The 22,197-nt window shown below is 40.0% G+C and overlaps 2 protein-coding genes and 1 pseudogene across 2 annotated transcripts; 1 reads left to right on the forward strand and 2 right to left on the reverse strand.

The window, feature by feature from the left end:
* Positions 1 to 2,730: 2,730 nt before the first annotated feature.
* LOC115673505 (uncharacterized) lies at positions 2,731 to 7,492 on the reverse strand. Its single transcript, XM_056313102.1, has 3 exons — positions 7,411 to 7,492; positions 4,480 to 5,018; positions 2,731 to 3,236 (listed from the first exon to the last, which is right to left on the reverse strand). The coding sequence occupies exons 1-3, from the start codon at positions 7,490 to 7,492 to the stop codon at positions 3,195 to 3,197; spliced, it is 663 nt and encodes a 220-aa protein (XP_056169077.1). The 3' UTR covers positions 2,731 to 3,194.
* A 7,642-nt stretch (positions 7,493 to 15,134) lies between these two features.
* LOC115673966 (UDP-glucosyltransferase 29-like) lies at positions 15,135 to 18,108 on the forward strand (annotated as a pseudogene).
* Positions 18,109 to 19,259: 1,151 nt separating this feature from the next.
* Positions 19,260 to 20,112, reverse strand: LOC115676144 (uncharacterized). The gene has a single exon (XM_030599030.2). It carries the CDS (start codon positions 20,062 to 20,064, stop codon positions 19,579 to 19,581), a length of 486 nt encoding a protein of 161 aa, XP_030454890.1. The 5' UTR covers positions 20,065 to 20,112; the 3' UTR covers positions 19,260 to 19,578.
* Between the last annotated feature and the right edge of the window lie 2,085 nt (positions 20,113 to 22,197).

The raw sequence follows: 22,197 nt of genomic DNA on the forward strand, positions 1-22,197 counted from the left end.
ACAGGAACATATGAGATTGCAAAATACAAGATACTTCTGTCGGAAAACACACAAATTAGCCTATTTTAGTACAAAATATTAAGATCACTTCCTCAAAAAATTTAAGATTAGTTACTTAAGGAATGGATCTTGTTAACGAGTGCCCCTGGGCCACTTGATAACCGTACTTAATAAAGACAGGTTTTGATTTCCAATGTTTTGATTACACCTAACCGAGGAAGATAGCATGAAGTGTAGACAAGCTTGTTATATTATACATCATGCACCTTTTTAATACTTTTACTTCTAGATGACTACATACGAGATTGTTGAAATAGTGCTTAACCTAAGAGTAAAAAAGCACTAGGACAACATGATTTTGCTTGTGACGTGCTGAGGCAGGAACATATTGCACAAGACATGGCACATGATAGTCAATAAGTATATGTAATATACATTGCATGTAACTGAAATCATATGGCTATTGTTTTTGCAAAGAAATTAATTGCTTTTTCCGATATGCTCATATAATTTTACTGCAACTCCTCAACTAATTATGAGAACATTGTACTGTGCATTTATTATGTCTTTCAGTGTCAAGTGAATGGAGGACTTCCTAAGAAAGATCTAAGAGGGAAACATGAAATTGCAAGACAAAAGTAGGACCCCTTGTGCCATATTATTTCCCATATAAAGTAAACTCCTCAGTGACTTTCTCAACGATATTGTTCTATACAAAGGAAAATAAGATCTCGTGCATTTCAGTTGACATCATACGTAGAAAACTCCTAATCAATAAACTTAGAGCATATTTGACTGATAATTATCATCTTCATCACATCCCGAAATGAGCATGATGTTAATGAGAAGTCATTAAAAAGTTAAAAAGAGAAACTGAAAGTTCAATCAACATCATCTTACACCATAAGAAAGTTAATCTGTAACCTTGATCAGTTAACACATGTACTACAAAACAATGTATCAAACTTAGCCTCACCCACGCACTATGTGAGATTCTCCAAAACCCAAGCACTTATCTGCTCTTCCATAGCCTCACCCACATACTATGTTGGATCCTCCTCGGGACTTCTCCACTATATCTTCCACAACCTTGCTGCAAATTTGCGTAGGTGTAAGGAAGAAAAATAAGCCCGTAAAGCGTATTGGTTGAAATTAACGTAAATAAAGTAGAAAAAAGTACTAGAAAGACATTAGAAGGACACCAACAAAGTAGTAAATTGGTTAATTCAAGAGGTTGAAAAAAGACAAAAGTATAATTGCAAGATGTCAAAAGAAAAAGCCTCCCAGCACCATAATATTTAATACCATGTTAATAACTTGAAAGCAACGAGTGAAGAAAGCACGGTGAGGATCCGAATTTAAAGTCGTCTAACGGCACGATGGCTTAGATTTAAGCACCCTTTGGACGATATTTGCCATTCTAACTGTTGATAAAAATCAAATGCATCTAAAAAGCTGATGGTCATGTATCTCTGATAAATACTGCTAGATATTACTCATATCTAGTACAGGTGTCCAGTAACCGTTAAAAAAATTTTCTGCTATACCTGCCAAGTTAATAGTACATGTCTACCTAAAATAAGAAGATTCATCTCCAATAAACAAAAGGTAGTAATCTTGCAAAGCAGAACTTGGGGAAACAATCGCTCGCACTAAAAAACTTCATTTAGAATCAAAGTCGAGTGTCAAATGCAAGGCACACGAATACATGCCTTAATCATCAAATGATCCCAACAGAAAGTGTATTTCATGCCATCCTCGCTAAAAATTAACAAAGCATCAGTTGGTTCCCGATCCTTGAGCTCATCAACGAGTTCCTTGCAAGATAGCTACTCAAATTTTCCAAGATGCATCCATCAGTAGCCCGTTGTGGATGGTTAGGAAATTAGTCAGCTGGCAAAATGAAAAACGCATTAGTTGAAAAACCCACCGGACAATCAATGTTACAAGTGAGAATTTCAAGAAGCCACTATGATACTTTAGGTGCGAGAAAAATGAGAATGTGCCACACATGCAAGTTAATCCAATTATTGTTCATTGACAAATGTACATTCAGGTTGTGAAGTGTGTCTGAAGGTTCTTAACGCAACAGATGTCCAAGAAGATGATGATTAGGAATACCTTGGAATGGAATAACTTTGCTACCAGAAAACAAAAGTAATAGCATATAGCTAAGAGGAAAATTTTGTTTGTGAATGCGAAGGATTCGCGCTAGAAAAACTTGGGTTCTCAATTATAATGGCAATTAGTAGTTATCCTATATACCGCAAAACTAATTAATCAATACTATTGGTGATAGAAAGAACACAAGTGGCTTTTGCATTCATCCACCTGGCCATAATTTATAGTCAGCCATACTTAAGTTGCCTTGTCAACCAGCCTAATCAAGAAAGAAGAATCCTATTTTGTTCTCGAAAAGTTATTATCTTTGATAAGCATAATCACGTCATAAATCTGGTCATCTGAGTAAAAAAGAAAAAGGCAAAAACAGAAACAGAAGAACCTTTAGATTAGGCGTCGTGAGCAATTAATTGAATGACGAGGCTATCGGATGCCAACTACTATTTCCCATGCAACTGTTCATACATGCATGTAGGTTAACTGCTGAACAGTGAAATTACATTAAAAGAAGTGAGGGCCATTTTCAAAAGCAGTCGGCCAACCATGTGAGATAAAAATTGGTGCATTGGTATATCATCATATCACTCTTCGGTATGACTGAAAAGTCCATTTAATCTAAATCAAGAAAGAAGATATTTGCTTGTGATGTTAATATTTCCACTCTAAACGGTGGAAAAATGGTACAAATCATAATGGCAATAAAAGTAGCCAGAAGCCATACAAGTACCATCTTAGCAACACTTAAATGCGAAAGATCAACAAATCCATCGAAGAAGAGAATGCAGAAGAAACTCATCCATGAGAGCAGGTAGAAAGAGAATCAACAAACAGCCTTGTGGGCATGAGAAAAAAAGTTCCTTGATTCCATAAATAAGCTCGCGAATCCTTTCTGACCATATGCATAGAGAACCACTTCCAATCCTAGAATCCTTTTCCTTACCAAATTCTTGCCAAACAGTCTGCATCATTCAAGTGGCAGACTGAACAACACGCAACACCATCATGGCATAATCGAAGACCACAAATAAGGATGCAACTGATTCTCTTTTTCTGCTATCCGCCTGGCATGTACATCAAGAACTGACGACCACTTGTAATCCCCTGGACGAACTGACCTGTCAATATTCAAAGATGAAATGTCTATGCAGACAATCTTCAACACAAAACAACAAGAACTTATATCCATCACTCTTGACCTGAGCTGAATAAAGCTTGAATAAATCACTGTGGTACTTAAGTATAAACAATTAGATATAAATCGATGGACAAGCCTTCCAAGTAAACATTGAAGCCTTTTCATGACCTAGATAAAAGCACTATCCATTCTCAATTTCATATGGTTAACTCCGTCCATTGTGTAACAGAATAACTAAATTGATTTAATGGTGGTCAGTAACTCCCACGGTCATGCTTGAGAAAATTGCCATTAAATCATAACCTTCTTTTCCTAGCCAAGAGAATTTCAACCTCTCCAAAAATCTGCAGCCATTAGATCATGTGGAAGTAATCCACCTAGATGATGCGTTAATCATACAAAATACAAAACTTCCAATGTATTCAATTTGTTATATAGGCTTTGTTATTGAAAATGGTTGTCCGAATACAAATCAGATACGCCTCTCGACGCAACATGTATCAGGTGTCTTGAGTTTATTCATTGTTTGTACCTTTTAAGAACACCTGCCTCTGGGGTGAACGCTTACCCAAGCCACAGAAGACATATGACAAGAAAGGCATGTGACTCAGGTTAACAAATTAATTGCTAACACTTGATTAGATATAACATCCGTGCCACTCAGGAACTCGAAAAACGACAATCCTTCAAAACACGGAAGTACAACTTCACATGCCAGATAGGAGGGCCTCCCACAGTTCGAACACTAGATAACTTGAAAGATCGGCGCATTGCCTCAGCCAAGCAACTAGTGCCACTGTGGTCAAATAAATCCAACCAAAGAACCCAACGGTTTCTGTCGACGCAAAAAGACATCATCTTTGATTCTCATCTTCCACTGCATTGACACTAGACCACCCCGTGATTCATGAACAGCCGTTTTTACTATCAATCTCCGAACCTCGTTCTCTCCTAGACATCAAAACAATTAGCCTCAACGTAACCCATTCAAACAAGCAAGCATCACAACTCAAAACTTCAGTCAAAATCAAATCAACGAGCAGAGCAAAGCTCATCGCCGCCACAAAAAAAAAAAAAAAAAACAGAACTAAACCTCGACGCGGCCTCCTCTCACCACAACCCAATCTCTCGCGCTCTGCTCCACTTCATCGAGGCACTCACCAACATCGAAACCAAAAGAAAAAAATAACAACAAAACAACGGAGATAAGAAGGTTTCCCTACCACGCCGCACTTCTTCCAATCGCCGATCGCCCCTCCGCCGCCTCGACTCCTCAGGGGGACCCTACGCTCTTCCACCCGCTCCCCCCCCCCCCCCCCGCCCCCCAAAGCCCACACAATGCAACCGCGAGAAAACACCGGGCGGGAAGGGCGGCCGGCCGATCGAACTGGAAGCGGCCACCTAGGGTTGCGAGCACCCGCCCGCTCGCGGGGCGCGTCGAGTTCGAACATCCTCGCGGAGGACAGAGTAAGGGGGGGAAGGAGAGCACGGGCGGCCGCGAACTGATCGGAGGAGAGCGGAACGGCGCCCGCCTGCGCCCCCCCCCGCGCCCGCGCGAGAGGACGAAGGCGGAGGGCGCCGCGGCGGGCGGCGGGCGGCGCGGCGGAGGCGGAGGGCGGCCGCCGGTCCTCTGGAGGGAGGGAGGGCCTTCGCCCCACCGCGGCTTTGGGCTCCAAAAAAATGTTCGTAATGGTTTTCGCGTTGCCGCCTTTTGATCTTCTCTTCCCTCCCGCTCTCTCTCTCTCTCTATCTCTAGGCCTCGCTGATATTTTCCACCCCTTTTTTTTATTTATCTTATTGTTTTTTTTGGGGCCCCGGCAAGAGAGAGGAAAAAATGAGGAAGGGGGGCCGGTCACCGGTGGCAGTTTCGTAATTGCCGCGGCCTTTTCGACCGCCACGTGTCGATCGGTCCGGGATTTTGGGATTCAAAGGGGGTGAACATTAGGCCCGCGCATTACGAGGACAAAGCTTTTTGTCGGAAAAATCTCGTTATAAACCCACTCACGATATTATTAGGATTTTAATATAAATATAAAACGCATTTCCATCTAACGGACCAAAAAAATAAAAGAAAATGACCATATCGACCCTCCCGTGAAATCACATAAATATCTTTCGAGTTTTGATCCTCAGCCGGACCTTAAAAGGCTCAAGGAGAAACGGGAAAAGGAATTCCCCGATATGATGAAGGGATCTCCCTATAAGTTTTTTTTTCATATTCTCTCTTTTCAAGAAAAAAAATGGAGGAAATTTAGGATTCTCTTTAGTGGTGAAGGTGTACACCACGTCAATTTCGATTGGCTATTTCCGAGTAGGCAATTTAAATTTTAATAAGTTAAAAGTTATATCTCCGGGTAGGCAATTTGAATCTTTTTAAGTTAAAAGTTATTAGTGAGTAATCGATTTAGTTTTGCCGATGCTATTGCTCGTTTCCCTATTATAACATTTTCGCCTTTTTCGTAGTTAAATGGGCTTGTGACGTCCAATTTGATTTTGAAAAAATTTGAAGAATGTCGAGGAAAACCGTACAAGAAGGAAAGTATGTACCCTATAAAGAAAATAAATCCCATCTAGATTTTTTTTTTATTTAAAAAAGGGCGAACGTCATAGATCACTCCATTGTCCCGCATGGTCAATCAATTCTTAGTCAATAATGGAGTGCCAAATACAAAAGTTTAGGAATAAAATAATAAACGTTGTACGCCTAGAAATCTAAAGATGGAAGAGAGATCAAAACAAGATACATATTTAATCCGCCACGAAGTGAAATGAATATGCCACTTTGAGACCACTTTATAAGTGGAGGACTCTAAATAAATAAATGCATCGAACCACGTGTGAGTCGCAATTGAGATAGACGACTTCGTCACAATACTCAGGCTCCGTTTATTTCGTAAAAATTGAATAATTTAGAAAAATATTCCTAAAAAAATCGTTTGCATTGCTCGAAATAATTAGTTAATTAAAAATATTTTCATTATCGATAACAATTTATATCTAAACATTTTCGTGAACAAAAACCATTTATTTTCCTCGAAACAAGCGCATCATTGGCGGAAAATAAATGATTTAAAGCATATTTTTCTCATAATAATCATTTGTATCGTTTGAAATAATTAGTTGATGAAAAAAAGATTTAGATAGATGCTAAAACATTTTCTTTCAGAAGATAAAGGACATTAATAAAAGAAGAGATCCATAACAAAAATCATGAAATCTCTTACCGGAATCCTTCGAATTGAATTCTTCTTCCGCTAGATGAGCCATTCATGGATTTCACCGTCGAGGCAACTCATTTATGATCTGACCAAAAAATTGAAGACGAAGATGAGATAGAATTCTCCTTTGACACAAGAGACATATAGGGTAATTAAAATTCCAAAATGACAAGAGAAAATAAGATAAATTAGAGATGAGTATCCTAAGTTTGAACGAGATCTCAAACGAAAAAGATCCACCACAAATGGAATTGAAATTTTCGAGACATATGAAAAAAAAATGAATTTGTGATTTTGTGTGTATCGAGAGTTGGCCAAAGAACGATAGAGTTAATGTTACTTGGAAATCGACCAGGGAAGTCAATGGAGGGAGCAGTAGTGATTTTTCACGTAAAATGAATGAATTTAAAAAAATTTCCTAAAAATAATCGTTTGCATTGCTTAAAATGATTAATCAATGGAAAATATTTTCGTTATCAATAACAATTTATGTCTATATATTTTTTGTAGACGATGAAAATATTTTTCGTTCATTTATTTTCATGAATGATATAAGCGATCATTTTTAGGAAAATATTTGAAAGCTCATCTTGCAGTTATCATGTATGCCTTTGTCAGTTTGCACAATTGTAAAACATGCAACGGCCAACTTTAAAAAGTAGCAATTCATTAATCACAGCATCTGGCATGGCATTAAAATTCAAACCAAACCTCTTCTAATTTAATGAATTGCTTCTTTTTAAAGTTGGCCATTGCCCGTTTTACAATCGTGCAAACTGACGAAGGCGTAAGCGACAGCTGTAGGATGAGCTTGCCTATATGGAATCATGTGTTATGTTGTTTCCAAAATGACAGAATTTCAAAACCTTTGAATAAAAAATTGTTTCTTATTTTCCATCACTGCCGCACCCCCTCCATCTACACTCCCAAACTCACCCAATTCACCAATTTCCACAATTGTAAAGTATGCAATGGCCAACTTTAAAAGTGGCAATTCATTAATTACAATATCTTCCATGGCATTAAATTTCACATCACACCTTTTCAAAGATGGGTTTTAATTATAAATAATCATCTTTATTATTTGAAAAAAAAAAAAGGAGGATGGTCACTTTTATGGTGGGGTTTCAAGAACAAAAATCAAATTGCAAAACTTTTAAAAAAAATTTATTGATTACATAAAATTCTTTTTAAATCTTCGGCAACTTGACTAATCTGCTATTATTTAGTTACATCAGAACATGTGATTTCGAAAATAATCAATCAAACAAAAGTATTTACCCTAGAAAGAAAATAAATCCCATATAAATTCTTAAAAGCGACGCATGGTCGATCACTTCTTGTCATACTGGAGAACCAAATAAAAACTTTGCAATAAAATAATAAATATTAGATTCCTAGAAAGCTAAAGATGGAACAGAAATCAAAACACAACATATTCATTTTGGGACGAAGCAAAATGAATATGCTCCTTTGAGACCACTTTATATGACAAAAAACTCTAAATAAATACAACTTTAACATTCAATGATTTGAAGGATTTGATTAGTCAATCATCTGGGATTTTGAGCAAGGAAAAGAAAAGATTCGTGTGATCAAAATAATTTATTTTCTTTTCTATAATACCTAGGACGTTTTCTTTACGAAGATAAAGAACACTAATACAAATAAGAGATCCGTAACAATATTCACGAAATCTCTTACAGGAATCCTTCGAATCGAATTCGTTCTTCAACTATATCGGCCATCCCCACAGATTCCATCGTCGAATCAAGCCATCCGCGATCTAGCAAAGATGTAGATGGAGATGGGATGAAATTCTCCTTTGGCACAAGAGGCATAAAAGGGTACTTCAAAATTCAAAATGACAAGAGAAATAAGATGAAATAGAGATGAATATCCTAAGACTGAACGAGATCTCAATGATAATATTGATCCACCCCAAATCGAATGGAGATTTTTGAGACACTTGTAAAGAAGAAAGCTTGTGTTTTTACCTGGAAATCGATGAAGGAAGTCGAGGAGGGGGGAGGCTGCAGTAGTGATGGAAAATCATAAACAGCGATACCCCCAAAAGAGATCGAAAGAGCTCGAGTTGATATAAATATAAGCTGTCAATCCATCTTTTTCGGGTAACAACATAAAACTTGATCCTAAACGGGCAAGTTCATCCTGCGGTTGTCATGCATGTCCTTACGAGAATTGGCTATGCATCCCGTAGTTTTCCAATTCTGCAAATCGACAGAGATATGGATGACAATTGCACGATGAGCTTGCCTGTTTAGAATCGCGTATTTATGTTGCTACCAAAATGATGAATGCCAAAACCATATTTATATCCACCCAAACTCTTTCGATTTTTTTTGTGGGTGCCGTTGTATTCTGATTTTTTTCAATCTCTATTCACCATTTTAAACTTCGATTGGGAATTAATGGCAATTCGGTCTTGTTAGTGAATATGTGATGGGTTAAGTCGTATATGAAGTGGAAATAGTCTCACCTAAGTCTTCGTTTGTTTTGCGGAAAATGAATAATTTATAAAATATTTTCCTTAAAATGATCGTTTGTATCGCTTGAAATAATTAATCAATGAAAAATATTTTCATTATTGGCAAAATATATATGTCTCAACATTTTGGCGACGATGGAAATATTTTTCTTTCATTTATTTTTTTAAGTGATACAAGAGATCGTTTTTGAGAAAATATTTTTCAAATCATTCTTTTTCGCGAAACAAACAAAGCCTTAGGGCGGGACTATTTCCACTCCTTACATGACTTTATCCACCACATATTCACTAACAAGATCGAATTGCCATTACTACCCAATTGAAGTTTAATGCCATGGAGGATTTTATTTTTTTCAGAACTAAGAATTGCTAATAAGAGAAGAGAAAGAAATCCCTAAAGTTCCTTAGTTAAATCTGTCGAATTGAATTCTTCTCCAACTAGATGAGCCATCCATAGATTCCATCCTTAAAGTAAGCCACTTATGATCTAACCAAGGGATGGAAATGAAGATGTAATATGACTTTTTTAATTCATTGTTCCGTTAACAACATGTTACGTGGCTCCACGCAAGCAGACTCACCCTACAGCTGTCGTGCATGTATTGGTCAGTTTCCACACTTGTAAATCATGCAATGGCCGGCTCTAAAAGCTGGCAATTCATTAATTACGATATCCTCCGTTGCATTAAATTTCAATTTACAACTTCATTACAATAATTTAGTTAAACATTCGATGATGGGAAATAATTTTTTTTTTTTATCTGTCATTCTCTAACTTTCAACTCACTTTCAATCGTTTGTTCCGCCTCTTTACAGATCGTGGGAGTCAAAATTCATATCCGAAACTAGAAGATGGGAATCAAACTCCGATGATGGGAACGATTTGAACATGTGTTTTGGATCTAGACAAATTTCGTTCTCTACACCACTTAGTCAATCATATGTGACTTTGATAAAGCAAAAAATAAAAAACCAATGTGCGATCAAAACAATTTCTTTTCTTTTCTAATTATCCCTAAAACGTTTTCTTTCAGAAGATAAAGAACACTAAATAAAAGAAGAGATCCATCACGAAATTCCTGAAATCTCTTACCGAAATCGTTCGAATTGAATTCTTCTTCAACTGGACGAGCCATCCACAGATTCCATAGCTGAAGCTGATCATTCACGATCTAACAAAGACGAAGATGAAGATGGGATTAGATTCTCCTTCGGCGCAAGACACGTAAAGGGTACTTCGAAATTCAAAATGACAAGAGAATAAAATAAGATGAAATAGAGATGAATATCCTAAGTTTGAACGAGATCTCATCAACAACAATGATCACGAATAAGATGGAGAATTTTGAGACATCTGAAAAAAAAGAGTGTGATTTTATGTGTATTTTGGCCAAAGAACAGAAGAGCTGTTGTTACCTGGAAATCGATGGAGGAAGTCGACGGAGGGGTGCAGTATTGATGGAAAATCTAAAACAGCGACCACCCCCAAAAGAGATTGAAAGAGTTCGAGCTCGTATAAATATAACTTGTCAATTCATCATTTTCGGTAACAACATAAAACTTGATTCTAAACAGGCAAGTTCATCCGGCATAGTTATCGCGTATGTCATTGCCAGAATTGGCCATGGATCCTTGCAGTTTTACGATTGCGCAAACTGACAAGGGTATACATGACAATTCTGCATGATGAGCTTGCCTGTTTAGAATGGCGTGTTATGTCCTTACCAAATTGATGAATACCTAAACCACCCTAACCATTTCGGTTTTTTTGTGGGTGCCATCGTTTTCGATTTTGTCATCACTATTCACCACTTTCAAATTCAATTGGATATTAACAGCAATTTGGTCTTATTAGTCAATGTCAAGTGGATTAAGTCATGTGGGAAGCGGAAATAATAGTCCCAGCCTAAGATAAACTCGGTCAAATATTGACGCCATTGTGGAAAATATATTTCCTAATGTTGGAAAAAGATTAAAAGTCCTTAAACTTTTTTTTGCAAGGTAGTCTTGAAAAATATATTCTTTCACAAGTAAGAATTGCCAATAAAGGAAAAGAAAAGAATCGGGATAATTACTCAATCAGTTTTAAACCTATTGTACGAATGTCAATTCAGTCCTTAACTTTTCAATTTTGCCAATATAGTCCTAAATCTTTGCGCGAAATTCTGATGTAATCTTTCCGACCAGTTGCCGCCAGAAATTACTAACGTGGAAGGCGTCGACTCACCGCCTGCCACGTCGTCGATTTCCACTGGTAAATGGCCAAAATAACTACATTGAAATTTCGCGTAAAGATTTAGAACTATATTAGCAAAATTGAACGGTTTATGACTGAACGAGTATGCGTACAATAAGTTCAGGACTGATCAGGTTATTTTCCCGAAAGATATCCCTAAAGTTTCTTGGTGAAATCCTTCGAATTGAATTTTTCTTCAACTAGACGAGCCATCATAAATTGAGTCAGTTACGGATCTGACCAAAAGACGGAGATGAAGTTGACATGAGATTCTAATGTTGAGTTTGGCACAAGAGATATGAGTAGACTACTATAAAAAAAAATATTCAAGATGTCAAAACAAGCAAGATTTTCTATATGGTCGATCAAAATCTGAACAAAATATTTCGGCGCACGTAAAATAAAAATTCTTTAGACATATAAAGAACCAAAGAATCTGCTGATGTTACCTGAAAACATTGGTGGAGGGTGCGGTAGAGATTGGAAAATCGGAAACAACGGCACCCCCAAGAAACTGAGGGAGTTCTAGTTGATCTTATTTATATGGTTTTTGAATTCATCGTTTCATTAACAAGCATGACACGTGGCCCTGCGCGAGCAAGCTCTCCTTACAATTGTCATGCATGTATCCATCTGGGTGTACATTTGTAGATCATGCAATGGCCGACCTTAGAAGTGGCAATTCATTAATTGCAATATCTTCCGCGACATTAAATATTGAGAAATACGTGTGAATTATGTTAGAAAAAGTCCCACAAGTGATGTGGAATATTTAATATATTATAGTTAGCATATAACTCATTGACTTAAGTTTTTGACTAGATGTGGATCTAGCTGGATATATTTACGGGTTTGGGTTTGAGCCTCCTCTTGGAGATCTCGCTAAGTGAACATGTCAACTTCTTCTGTGCACTCCCAACAAATAGGTATTAGAATCGATAGTTGATTTGTGCTCCACCCCAAATCTGTTTCGGTGTTTGGTGAATATCCGGAGGTAGCCTTCATGGTTCGGTTTGGAGATGGGTGTTGATGGAGATATAAGTTAAGATATATTGATGCATATCTAACACTACACTTACATGCGAGAAGAAGATTGTGTTGTTGAAATATTCGTGTGAGTCATGTAGAGTGAAGATAGGTCCAACTGGATATGTTGACGGGCTCCGACTGAGCTCTCCCTTGGCGATCTCTTGAAGTGAAGGTATAGATTCCTCTTACAATGCTATAACATAGTAAAAACACGTAGCATGTATGTCATTCAATAAATGCTAGTGTCATTGCTTCTAATTTGATCATGAATGGTCTCCTTAGATGGTCGTTATGGCATTTATAGATATAATATTATTATTAGATAAATACGTCTTACTATCGGGGTTGGTGAATTCTATGATAGTGACAAACTAAGGCATAACGGATGCGAGGTTCACATGAAATGCACAAGCGTGTTACATGCTTTTTGTGAGTTTGAAATGTTTGGTGTATACTTTAACTCCAAGAAATGTCCTACGTTTGGTAGCGTCAGGATAGGATAAAATTTTATCTAATCCTATATTTTGTTCCTATCCAAAATGAATAAAGTCGAATATAAAAGGAATATAACTCAAATAAAAATATCACATGAAGAGGTGAGATAAAAGTGAAGCCGATTTCTTATATCTATAATATAAAATCTATTTTTCTTGAATGACAAATTGATTAGATTAATAAATTAGAATAATGATTAAATATAAATAATATTTGAATCTAATATAAAAAAATTCAAAATAACAAAAAAATAACAACAAATTTCGTTTTTATTATTTATATTATTATTTTTATATATATCATGTTTATATGTGTATATATTCAGCATTTATATTTACTACATATTGTAGGTATATTAGAATAAAAAGAAAATAAATAAAAAAGAGGGAAAATATAAAAAAAATAAGTAAATAAAAATGAAGTAAAAGATCCCATATTTTAAATGACACAACTCCTAGAGTCTTTTGGTTCATATAAAAACTCCACAAAAATGGCAAGAGAGTCAAAGCTCCTTCTATTCCGTAACTCTTTGGTTCACTTTAGAAGTTCGCGAAAGCATCAAGAGAGTTGGAACTCTTTCTCCTCCGTAACTCTGTGGTTCACGTTGAGATTTCATGAAAGTGGTGAGAGAGTCGAAACACTACACTTTTCGGAATCGTGAATGTGAATGATTGTGTTTTCTTTCTCTTACTAGATTTGACACTCGCTGACTGAGCTACCTTGTTGATGTTACCGTAGCCTATTTACATTTCTTATCATAGTCGAGCCCGTGACTCTAAAATGCTGCATGAGCTCATTTGCTGTTTAAGATTTAGATCGTACAATAATCTTGGATTGATTGATGAAAATTATCTTCATTTGTGCATTTATAATTTCTTTAGCAGTGAATCATAAGAGATTCTTACTATCTCCATTTGTATAGTTTAAGGTTCATTTATACTGATATGCCGTTTACAATAAATAGGATATGATATCAAAATATCTGACTTTATTACCGTGATTCATCAAACAGTTGATAGAATATAACAAAATTCTTGGATTTTATATCTTTATCATAACTAATTCTATTTTAATTAGAAATACAAGACGACCAAACGTAGTATTCGGGCCCGTTTGGTTTAACTTTTAAAATGCTACTTGGGGGAATGCAAATACTTTAGGTTAAAGTCTCTTGGGGAAATGCAAATGGCGTTTGGTAAAAAATCATTTGTAAAGCTACTTTGGCCCAAGTAGTGTTTGGTAAATTTTTTTTTTGCTAAAGGGCTTTGGGAATTATCTTTTTTATTAAAAAAAAAAAACCTATCCTACCCTTCGCCGGAGCCGGCGAAGGCCTACGGTCGCCGGCGAGGGCCTATGGCCGTCGGCGAGCTAGATTTGGCATCGGCGGCTGTCGCCCGAGGTCGGGCAACTCTCGGCGAGCTAGATCTGCCGGCGGCGGTTGTCGCTCGAGGCCAAGCGACCCTCGGTGAGGGTTACGCGACCCAGGCGACCGTCGCCTGGGTCGTGCAACCTTGCCGGCCTCTCGCTGGTCCGATCCGGTGTCGGCCGCCCTCGCCGGCCACCTCACGAAGAAGATGAGCAGTACCAAGAGGGGCAAAACCGAAATAAGCCAAAATAAGTTAGGGTAGTTTGGAGACAAAAAATTTGGGTTCAGCATTCCACAAATGCTAGCATTTGGCCAATGCTAGGCCGAATGCTGAACCAAATGGTTCAGCATTTTGGGAAGGCGCTTGCGAGGTCGAAAGCCCATTCTCAAAGCTGAACCAAACGGGGTTCATGAACTATCACAAAGCTAATTGAAGTTGGTGACGCATGAGGTCACATTGTATTGTTTCTCTCCTAAGTTGGTCCCGTAGCAGTTTCACTTGTCTTAATCCATTGGTAATCTCATCAATAGTTCAGAATATTTTAAGCTCCTTGTTAAATTTCTTTCTTTCGTTAGTATAAGAATTTTATTGCGCTTCTCCTAGCATACTGTTTTACTATTACTGAACCAATAGGTAATGAAGCTCTATTATTCCAATTCCGTCATATTTTCGTGTTATGATTTGTACGACGACCAAAATATTTTAGAAGGTTGAAAATATATATTTAAGCTAATGAGAACTTGCTAAGTCGTGCCAGTTTTGAATCAGCCATGACTTATTAAATATGAATTTCGCTCTGTAAAATTTTATCGAGTCCGAGTACTCTTTTGTATCAGAAATTCGTTTATTCTGCCAAAACATTTTTCCAAAAACACAGCTGTGGCCTCGGTCATATATGCGTCATCCATGATGACAAATCCAAAAATGCAAATTTGGAGTCCAACTTCAACTAGGCTTTTCCCTTAAAACGTATAACCACACCTTCTAGATAACAGGGGCAGAACTTGAAGCCGACGGCACACATTCTAAATCTATGTCGCAGCTCAAGGTTTCTCCTCTTCACCCTGCGCTGGCTTCTCAAGATCACTCAAATTCTCTATCATGTGGTTTCTTGTGTTTTCTCTCCATTGCTATATATACTCATTAGAGATGGATAGCTAAGAGAGAAGAAACAAGAGAGAGACTTGAGATCAAGATGGACAATATGCAGAGACCCATCAAAGTTCTGATGTTGCCATGGCTTGCTCATGGCCACATATCACCATTTCTAGAGCTAGAAAAAAGGCTTTCCACGAGAAACTTCGACATTTACTTGTGTTCCGCTCCTGTCAACCTTAGCTCCATCAAACCCAAGATTTCCGAGAAAAATTCATCCTCCATTGAACTTGTCGAGCTTCACCTCCCATCTCTGCCTGACCTTCCTCCGCATTACCACACAGCCAAAGGCTTGCCTTCTCAACTTATGAACACCCTGAAAGTGGCTTCCGACATGCCGAGCCCCGGCTTCTGTGATATCGTCAAGAGCCGGGAAAATTGTCAAATCAGTCCTAAACCTATTGTACGGCGGCCAATTCAGTCTTAAACCTTTTAAGTTTGCCAATTCAGTCCTAAACCTTTTAAATTCTTGCCAATTGAGTCCTTCCGGCCAATTTTGGCTTGCCAGCGCTGACGTGGCCGCCGCCCGTCCGGTCGACGCTGACGTGGCAATTTTTAATTATTTTTTTCCAATTTTTTAATCTTTTTTTTTCTTTTTTTTTTCTGCTTTCTTCCCTCTGGCCGGTCCGGCGACCGGCGGCCGGCCAGAGGGAAGGGCCGGCGAGGTCGACCTCGCCGGCCTCTAGCGAAGCTCGCCCCGTCGGCCACCGGCGAGGGCGAGCCTCGCCGGCCCCTGGTTGGGCGAGGCGAGGCCGACCTCGCCTCACCCAGATCTGGCGAGGCGAGGCCGACCTCGCCTCGCCGTCGTGACCCAGGCGACGGCGTGGCGAGGTCGAGCCTCGTTGTCGCGACCTAGGCGACCGCGAGGTCGAGCCTCGCCGTCGCCTGGGTTGCGACGGCGAGGCGCGGCCGACCTCGCCTCGCCCAGCCAGGGGCCGGCGAGGCGAGCTTTGCCAGAGGCCGGCAAGGTCGACCTTGTCGGCCCTACCCTCTGGCCGGCCGCCGGACCAGCTAGAGGGAAGAAAGCAGAAAAAAAAAGAAAAAAAAGATTAAAAATTTGGAAAAAAATAATTAAAAATTGTCACGTCGGCGTCGATCGGACGGTCGGCGCCGGCCAGCGGCCATGTCAGCGCCGGCCGGCCAAAATTGGCCGGAAGGACTCAATTGGCAAAAATTTAAAAGGTTTAGGACTTAATTGGCAAACTTAAAAGGTTTAGGACTGAATTGGCCGCCGTACAATAGGTTTAGGACTGATTTGACAATTTTCCCGTCAAGAGCCTGGTCCCTGATTTGCTCATCCATGAATTTCTTCAACCGTGGGCGGCGGAAGCGGCAAAATCTCATGGCTTGCCATCGGTCGTCTTCTTCAGTGTTGGTGCGGGGATGCCATCTTTTATGTTCCATATGGTCAAGAACACCGGCAGTAAGTTCCCGTTTGAAGCAATTTATCTTCATGATTACAAATTGGCAAAAATCATTAAGGTGGCAGATGATTCTGCGGCCCGCGTGAAGGACAAAGATAGTGTTCTACAAAGTGTTGAGAGGTCCTCCAACTTGATCTTATTGAAGACCTTTAGAGAGCTGGATGGGAAGTGCATGGATTATCTCTCAAGTCTCATGGGGAAAAAAGTGGTAACTGTTGGTCCACCTGTGGAAGACCCTAGCAACATGGAAGATGGAGATAATAGCATCATTGAGTGGCTTGACAAGAGAGAGAAATCGTCTACTATTTTTGTGTCATTTGATTCTGAATATTTTCTCATTAAGAACGAAAGAGGAGATTGCTCATGGATTGGAGCTTAGCAATCTCAACTTCATTTGGGTCATTAGGTTTCCTGTAGGAGAGAGCATTGAGCTTGAAGAGGCATTGCCTAAGGGGTTCTTAGAAAGAGTGAGAGATAGAGGATTGGTGATAGATGGATGGGCACCACTGTTGGAGTTGGCAAATACTTTGGGGACCCTTGTTTCTCATATCAAACAAGCCCATGTGAGTTTAGGGAAACCAAAGTATGAATGGACGACATGTGACCTTTACGCATGGAATGTCGGGGCTCCCGCTGCCCGGACAACGGGAGGAGGTTCTGCTCCCCGATGAGCAGACGGGGGCAGCGCCCCCGAAACAACAACGGGTTTGCTGAACCGTTTGTTGTGGGATCAAAGAGATTCAGATAGGCTTGGGCTTTGAGCCCATTTTAAGTCCTATATATATTGTACTCGTATGAGAGATCATTGTAACGAAAGGCTGTGGTTGAAAAACTAAATATCATAGTGGAATCCTTTTGCAGGACGTAGTCCTATTCTGGAGTGAACCTGGATAAATTTGTGTGTCAATTTTTCTATTATCTGTGTGATTGTTTTGATTTTATTTAGGATATACCCCATCAAGCACAAGGAAAGATTCTGGCACATCCAAGCATTGGTGGGTTTGTGAGTCATTGTGGATGGAGCTCCATCATGGAGAACATGAAGTCTAGGGTCTCGATCATCTCAATGCCGATACAACTCAATCAGCCGTTGAACACCCAGATGGTCGAGGAGGTTGGTATCGGATTGGAGGTGAAGAGAAATAGGAGTGGAGAGCGTGAGAGATTGGAGATAGAGAAGGTGATCAAAGATGTGGTGGTGGAGAAAGATGGAGACAGTGTGAGGAAGAAGGCAAAAGAAATGAGTGACAGTATTAGGAAGAAAGGAGAGGGAGAATTAGATGAAGTGGTTGATGCATTGCTCCAGCTTTGTGTGGGACATACAGAACAATCCATATCATAGGTATTTGAATGCGTCTATTGTCCCCTGACAGTGACCTTGTCATTGTAATGCCGTGCAACAAAAGACTTTATATAACGAAGGACTTGAAAAGATTCAAATTCAAGATCTCATGCCCTGATAGGATGAGAGATTTCGGAGAACAATATCAACTGTTCTAAAAACTTAAGTTGTTAAATGAATGCGTGGTTTAACATTTAAATATTCTATCAGGGAGATTAGTAGAAAAAAAAAAGTAAGTGAAGTGTCATATAGAACAAGTTATATCACTATTGCCCACACATGGGTTCGGTTAGGTTTGAGTAGTTGAAAATGGGTCCGACCCAAATTGACCCATTTTACCGTGTTGATCCATTCTTATGCAATACAATTTTAATGACCCGACCTGATCCGGACCTAACCGGGGCTCCAATTCTCAGCAACTTTCCCCATTGAATATGCAAAAATAACATACTGAAAAAAGCACTAATCAATTAAAAAAAATTATACATGAAAAGAATTAGCATTTAAGAATTAATAAAAAATTTAACAAATCAAGAGACTAGAACTCATATTCTGTTAATTCTCCTCGTATTATAAATTGGATCTAATTTAGCTAAAGAGACCATTTCTGGGAATATCAATGTTAAAAAGAATAACCGAAGCCATCAAACTAAGTTCTATGCGAATTTTTTTTTTTTGCAGCAGTCTTTTTTAGATTCAACTATTACAGCGGATTTTCTTACAGATCATAATGTAATTATTAGAGATACAATATCTAATTGTTTTACTTTGTTTCTTAATGGATTGGAAGACATCAAAATAAGATCTCCTCAACGAGATTTGCGCTATATGTTTTAGTGATGTTCATTTCGGGTGTGAAAGCTTGGTATTTACAATGGGCCAAAAATGGTTCTCTAGAAACCCATCAAGACCCAATAATCCAATTGAACTTAATTTTTTTTAAAACCCATTTTAACCCAGCCCTTTAAATGTTCAAACAACCCATGTACATCCTCATCCTAAAAATGTGAATCGAATAATAATGGGTCCATGCCCCATTTTGACACCTCTACCCGCGTGCTGTGCTATGCGTCCCCCTGCATCTCGATTTAGATCGGTCGGCAATAAGATATCTTCTCTCGAACTTGTGATTCGAGTAAAGATCCATAAAATTTCGTACTTCGAAATTACGTGCAAGACTATGGAATTTCTGCCGTGGACATTGTGAATATCTTACATGACCTTCGAATGAGATGTTAAAAGAACTTCCATTTCGATTTCGAAACCACTCGTAATGATTGCGGGCAAGTGCCAATTCGAAACAGGCATCTCTGATCACCGGTGGAGGTAAGAAGACCTGTTAGCCATGGCACAGAGTTTCGCTCTGTCATCCAAAGGCAAAAAGCCAGCCCAATTTCGTTGACCCCCCCCCATTGACTCAAACATCCAAACCTAGATTTGCATAATGATCCTGTCGTAACACAAGCAAAGAGATCAAGCAAAGAGAACTTATGATGTACAGTTCTGCCTTGGACGACGCTTGAGTTTTGCTCGCTCGCTCGCTCGGGTCACAGAAGGGTGATGAGGATGACAAGCAGCAGCGCGGCGATGAAGGAGTACTTGAGGGCGGCCACCAGGATGGCGGCCGAGATGAAGCAGAGCTGCCACAGCACCTGCACGCTCGCCCACGCCAGCAGACCCGTCAGCCCCACCGCCAGGATGTTGTCCGGGTCCGGGTCCAGCAGATCCCCCAGCCTCAGATTGAACACGGGCGGCCGCCGCCGTTCGCTCTTCACGTCGCCGTCGCCGCCGCCGTCGCCCCCCGCTCCTCCATCGGGCCCGTTCTCTCGCCGCTCCACGCTCCCCGGTTCTTGGTTGCGAACGTCGCCGTCGCCGGCGAAGACGGCGAATCTTGATGGGTTTTCGTGGGTGGAGACTGGGGCTCTGAAAAGGGAAGATGGGAAGGCGAGATTGCGGCGGGCGGTTGCGAGAGGAGGCGACGGAACTTGTGGAATTGGAGGGTGGAAGCGAGACGCACAAGCGAAACCCAGCATCGTTCCTCTTCTTCCGCTGCTGCTGCTGCTGCTGGTGCTGCTTCTGAAATCGTTTTCCCCTTCGTTGGGTCTCGGGACTGTAATGGATTGGGCCTGCGTCCGGTCAAATTCGAGCTGGCCTTGGCCCAGTTTTGCTTCGGGAGTTTTCACGGTGCTCAAGAAGAAACAGCATCCCCCTCCTCCGCCGCCCCTAACGGAGGGGCGTGGAGGGTGCTACACGGCGGTGCGCCGTCCGCCCTCGACCGATTAATTCGTTTCCTTCTTTGCGCGTGCCGCACGAGTTGGAATGATCGCGGTATCGGTTGCATTGTCATTTCACGTGTCATTCATATACGTTTCCATACTGTTCGCTACGTGTCGTATTTAATTTGCCACGTCATTACAGCATATCGTTCGCTACATGTCACGTGTTTGATTTTCGTTTCGTCCGGTACATGTTACATTCGATCAGTACATGTCCCGTCTCAAGTTGCATGTTGTGCATAACATATTTCAAATTACACTTTCGCACATGATGGGGGTCCCGCCGGTACTCAAGACGCAATCTATTTTTGTTCGATTCCTTGCAGGCCCAAATTATATCTTCAAACCGTTTTGCAAATGAGCTCAGAGAAATGCACAAAAAATGCAGCATACGACTTAATCAACGGGTTGCGGAAGGATCAGACGACCCTCGCTTGCCATCATTCTTGCAATTCAACTCGCTGCTTAATGCTCAGTCGCAAAAAATGGACGGTCCACCACATACGCCAACGAAGGAGGGCAGCACTCACGGATAGATATATAAGTTTGGGTTTTTTTTATAAAAGTTAAATTAGCAACATTTTATTTTCCCACAAAAATTAAAGATGTTATTTAGATTTTAAAAAAATCATGGAAAAACTTATGTGTAAATATACGTGTTGATATTTGCATATTTTGAAAGTTTTAGGTATAACGTAAAGAAAAAAGTCAAAGTACGTCCCGTAACGTTTAGTTACAGGAAAAATTGCATTTGTGCATTTATTGACAAGATTAGTGCCATTTCACCTTCCACAAAGGACCCTCCCCGTGTTCTTACGCCCACCCACATCCAAATCCCAATTGACAAAGCATGAAGCCGGCTAAACTAAGTTTCATGGCTGTAGCTCCGTTGTCCTCTCCGATCGTCTCTATATCTTGCAGATGGAGGCACCGCCACCCATGGGTGCCTTGATATGAAGTCTGCCATGGGGTCACGACCTCACAAGTGGTGCCGGCGAGGCTTCCCAAGACCACGGAGGTGGTGGCTAGCAACAGGGGAGGGTGGTAGGAAAGCTCGGTTGAGAGAGCACGGGTATGTATGTGACATTCGGAAATTCCTACATCAATTTATAATATGTAGAAAATGTAAACGATAAACGACACAAGTGGAAATGCTAGTTGGACTCTTAACGTTTTAGTACGCGGAAGATCCGAAATGTGGCGATGAATCACATATCGCCTTTAGTAATAGTGGATGGAGATTGATATGCTCCGTAGTGTGGATCGCATAATTTTCAAGTTAAAAATTTACTGACTTGTGAATCGATAGGTAACTTTTGCTGAATGTTTTGGTAAGTTCAAAATATTTTTCAGTGTTAACAGTGTTTAGAACATACACTGATTTCCTTGTTTATATTAGGGGTGAACAAGATGAACCGAACAAATTGGGAACCGCCCGCACCGGCCAGTTCTGGGCAGTTCCAGGGGGCCTTGGTCTGGTTCCCCGTTCCAAGGTGGGAATCGGACCGACGCAGCTTTCCCTCTCGCCTTCTAAGCCTATGGATTAGTGTATTGTGTTGGTCATTTGGGTTTAGTTAGGGGATGCTTAAAGTAGATCATTGGTTTGAAAATTTTCTTTTCCTTAAATCTTTTGTCCCGGATTCTTGTGGATGAAAATGGTGTTCTAACTTGACAAATCTTCTGTTGGACCAAAAAAAAAAAAATTTCTGAAGCTTAAATTAACATCTGTAGTTTTTCTTGCTGGAAACATTGTGAAGTGACAAGTTCCATTGGATCAGACTAGACCGGATCGGTCGATCCAGTCCTCAGTCCCAAGGCCAGCCGATTCGGTCCACAATCCCTGAAACTAAAAATCGGTCATTCCAATTCCTGGATGGGACCGGGAACTGA

The sequence above is a fragment of the Syzygium oleosum genome, unplaced genomic scaffold (assembly GCF_021117445.2).
Source record: "Syzygium oleosum isolate NSW1041296 unplaced genomic scaffold, Sole_v2.1 Sole_v2.07, whole genome shotgun sequence".
NCBI classification, from domain to species: Eukaryota; Viridiplantae; Streptophyta; class Magnoliopsida; order Myrtales; family Myrtaceae; genus Syzygium; species Syzygium oleosum.